This window comes from Solanum pennellii, chromosome 5 (genome assembly GCF_001406875.1).
Source record: "Solanum pennellii chromosome 5, SPENNV200".
NCBI classification, from domain to species: domain Eukaryota; kingdom Viridiplantae; phylum Streptophyta; class Magnoliopsida; order Solanales; family Solanaceae; genus Solanum; species Solanum pennellii.
The window spans coordinates 15,057,072-15,060,713 of NC_028641.1; the positions used below are offsets into that span (position 1 = coordinate 15,057,072).

A 3,642-nucleotide genomic window follows, 5' to 3' on the forward strand; every position below is an offset into this window, starting at 1 on the left:
TTGGTTTCACTTAATTTTAAACATAGTACTCTAATATATTTATGAAGAAAGAGAAAAACAAATTTACTTTTTTTAAAGACAATTTAATATACATTTAACGTTTTTATTATTTCGTAAACTCTATAATCGATTAAATATTATCACATAAAATAAGATGGATAGAATATTATTGTTCTTATCCATTACTACACCTTTTTCAAGGACAGGAAAAACAAAAGAAGATTTTATTTCATTATTTTATTTTACAACGTAACGTATATATATGAGAATATGCCCATAGCGGGAAAAGAACGTGGGTCTTGAAAATCACCCATAACGTTACAATTTTTCTGTTAACCAAATATAATACGCCACGTAAGTTTGAATACAGCTGTCACCCGCTTCACCAAAACCCGCAGACAAAACTTGAAAAACAGTAAATAAAGACGTTTGATTGGTCCACGTGTCCATCAACACTTTCAACTCCTGTAAAATGTAGCCGTTTGCCCTAACCACTCTTTCCTTTTTTCCCCACTTTCTGTTTCCGCCATTGTAGTGTCCAAAAAGAACAAAAAAAAATTTTATCAAGAATGGGGAAACTCATCTGCGACTCAACAGCATCGTCGCCGGTGATTCCATGGCGGGATCCTACCTCTACTCCATCATCTATCGACCTCGTTGACCAATCATCGCCGGCGATCACCCCTGTCGCCGTCGTTGATACATCTTCCTGGGAAAATGTTTCATCTTTAGAGGACCAGCAGAGAAGGCATTTGATAAAGATTCAGTCGAAAGGAGTGCTGTGGAAACATCCTCAGGATCAGAATGCTTCTATGGTTTTCCGGTTGAGCCACGGCGGAGAAGTCGAGGCAGACGGAAACTGTCTTTTTACGGCTTGTGGGAAATCAATGGGGGTTAAAACGGTGTCGTATGCGAGAGATCTGAGACGGAGGACTGTGCGGAGGTTCTTGGAAGATCTTGGATCGGAGAAAGAAGCGATTGAATCGGCGATTAAGCACATGTATTCTCCGGATCTGAAATCTGGTTGGGGTATTCATGTGGTTCAAGAGCTGAAGCTATTAGCTAAGAAGGACGATAGGGAGGTTCTGGAATCGGCTATTTCCGAGCTTGTTCACCTCGGAATGCAGCGGTAATTTCCTATCCATTTCGCCTAATTATTCATTTTATGCATTAGGGATTGAGGCCTAATTCTTGTTATTTGTTAGATCTGGATGAGAAAGTTTAGATCTGGTTCATTCCGTTAAGGTTTTCATGCATTTTGCCATCGAGAATGTTCTCTTTGAAGTGGGAATTGCTTTTATTTGTAATTCATTTGATACGAAGAAGAAATCAAAGCTTTGTTTGCTGGGTTTTCACCACTGTTTGTATCTGCTCGGAAAAGATTTTCAAAACTTTGGTTTTTCTGGTATATGTTAATTAGGTCTTAGGCTTATAGCAAGTGTAAAATTGATTGAGTAGCTTTCAAATTTTTTTTGGATATGGTTGTGTTTTTTTATAATAGTTTTTTGACATTGAAGAGAATTGGCTGCTGAGTCTATATACAAAGAGAGATGCATAGCTGTGGATGATGGTCCAAGTTGGGCAAAGTACATGTCGATTTCTGGTTCACCTGATGATGAATATGATATCATCACTTTGCAGTATACTGAGGACGGTTTATTAACTGTAGATGAGAATTGTGATGGTCATGCGGCTGCATTTGGAGACGATATAGCTATTGAGTGTCTTGCAACCGAGTTTAAAAGAGAGATCTTTGTGGTAAGAAAACGATATTCTACACTCATCTTCTTTAGCATGACTTTTACATTCCCTTGAAAACGATAAGATTACACAATCAGCATGAACATTCTGAAGATGCACCAGTTATGCAGTGTATTGTTTTTGTTTCAGTTTCCAAATTGTGCTATTCAGGCTTTTCTCTGTATGAAGCTGCATAATTTGATAATTGAAAGACAATGTCATGAGAGCAATAAGCGATGATATCCACGAGAACAATGCTAATGAAAGTAGAATGTTTCAGAAAGATAATCTTTATCTTTCTAGTGGGTGGCCCGTTACTTTTTTAATTTGGAATGACGACATGTGTCTATTCAGAAAGCGGGTTTACCTGTGGTCATATTAGCGATCCTCCTATTCTTTTCATAGGTTCTTCTTTGTTTTTTGATATATAGGAGATGATCCCTCAAAAAGGATTTTGATACATTGTGTGCAATTCATTTCTCAACTCCTATGCTCCTTTCGCTTTGGTTTGTTTCTTGTCATGATTCTCTTTGTTGCTGACATTTCTCAATTGTGTGATGTTGGATTGTTAATCAAACAATCTCTTTTCTTCTGTTGGATTTAGGTGCAAGCTCATGGATCGGATGCAATGGTTGATGAAGAAAATTGTGTCTTCTTTCTGCCACATCGTCCCAAATGTGAAATATGTGAACCTCCTTTCTTCCTTTTCATGAAAGGAACAGGTACGTTAAATTTTTGGAATGAAAGATCCTACTGCTAATATTTTAGCCCATCTGAGATTGTACGTTGGTAATTGCAGGTTGGTGTGGTGCTGGGGCGGATCATTATGAGCCTCTTATTGCTTCTCCTTCAGCTTATGTTTCGCAGGAAAAGGTAGCATTGGTACTGTAGGTAATTAGTTGAGGTGGTTAAGAGGGGTGGTAGTTAGTTATTTGGTTTTCAAGTGGAAAGATGTTCCCGATTCTTTTCTAGGTTTAAGGAGGAAGATGTCCAATTGGGACATCAAATTTTTGTTGAAGAGGGTATGTAGGATTTCGAAGTCCATCATCAGGCGTGCCTGCGTGGCCTGGCCTGGTTATATTTAGTTTTGTTGCCGGCTCGTTTTGTTGTGCATTTTTTTGAGGCTAGTTGTAGTTTTGCCGCTGAGTGCTGTGGGGGTTCTATTCTTTTGAGAGGTGTAGTACACTTAATTTGTTGTAACTCATGCTGAATTCCAATCTTAACAAGGAAATGGCTTCTCTCTTCATTGTCAGTTGTTTTGAGAAAATCTGATTTGAACGGCATCTTCTTGTTTTGCTTTAGAACAATTACGAAGAATCATTCTTTCCCGTAAAGAATTAATCAAACTCATATTATGTCTCGCGAGTTCTTATTAAATGCTAAGAATGCCCCTATGAGCTGCCCATAGATGAAGAGGGAAGTAAGACATGCTGCCCATAGATGAAGAGGGAAGTAAGACATGCTGACCATAGATGAAGAGGGAAGTAAGACATGCTTAGAATGCACCTACAAGAACTTACATAGGGCATACGGCATTCTTACTGGGGCGGACGCTGTGTATAATGAGGAGGTTCACGGTGAAAAAACAATTACACGGCAAGTTCCACGGTTTGTATCAAAACGTGTAAGTTTTCTCTTTCATCTTTTATACAAATCAAACACTCTTCTCTTATCATACACAGTAATCTATCTCCTAAAATCTCACTTCCCCTTAAATAACTTAAAAATCAAATTCAAATTCAAAATTTGAAAATTTCATTCATCAAATTTTGAAAATTACAGTTACACAAGTCCAATATTGTATAATTATACAACTAAATTTATTAGGTATTTGGAGGTGTATATTGATTTGGTTTAAACTGCTTTATTTATATATATTTCACTTCATAATTTTAAGACACA

General features: G+C 37.4%; 1 protein-coding gene across 1 annotated transcript; it reads left to right on the forward strand.

Annotated features, from left to right (window-relative positions):
* The first annotated feature begins 344 nt into the window (after positions 1-344).
* On the forward strand, positions 345-2,999 carry LOC107020826. Its single transcript, XM_015221337.2, has 4 exons — positions 345-1,129; positions 1,518-1,758; positions 2,345-2,462; positions 2,540-2,999. The coding sequence occupies exons 1-4, from the start codon at positions 570-572 to the stop codon at positions 2,629-2,631; spliced, it is 1,011 nt and encodes a 336-aa protein (XP_015076823.1). The 5' UTR covers positions 345-569; the 3' UTR covers positions 2,632-2,999.
* Positions 3,000-3,642: the final 643 nt, after the last annotated feature.

Bases quoted from the DNA above. Each gene is read 5' to 3' on its own strand.
- LOC107020826 (XM_015221337.2), top strand. From the start codon at position 570: ATGGGGAAACTCATCTGCGACTCAACAGCATCGTCGCCGGTGATTCCA. The intron at 1,130-1,517 runs GTAATTTCCTAT...TTGACATTGAAG, and splicing joins GTTCACCTCGGAATGCAGCG to AGAATTGGCTGCTGAGTCTA. The intron at 2,463-2,539 runs GTACGTTAAATT...TGGTAATTGCAG, and splicing joins CCTTTTCATGAAAGGAACAG to GTTGGTGTGGTGCTGGGGCG.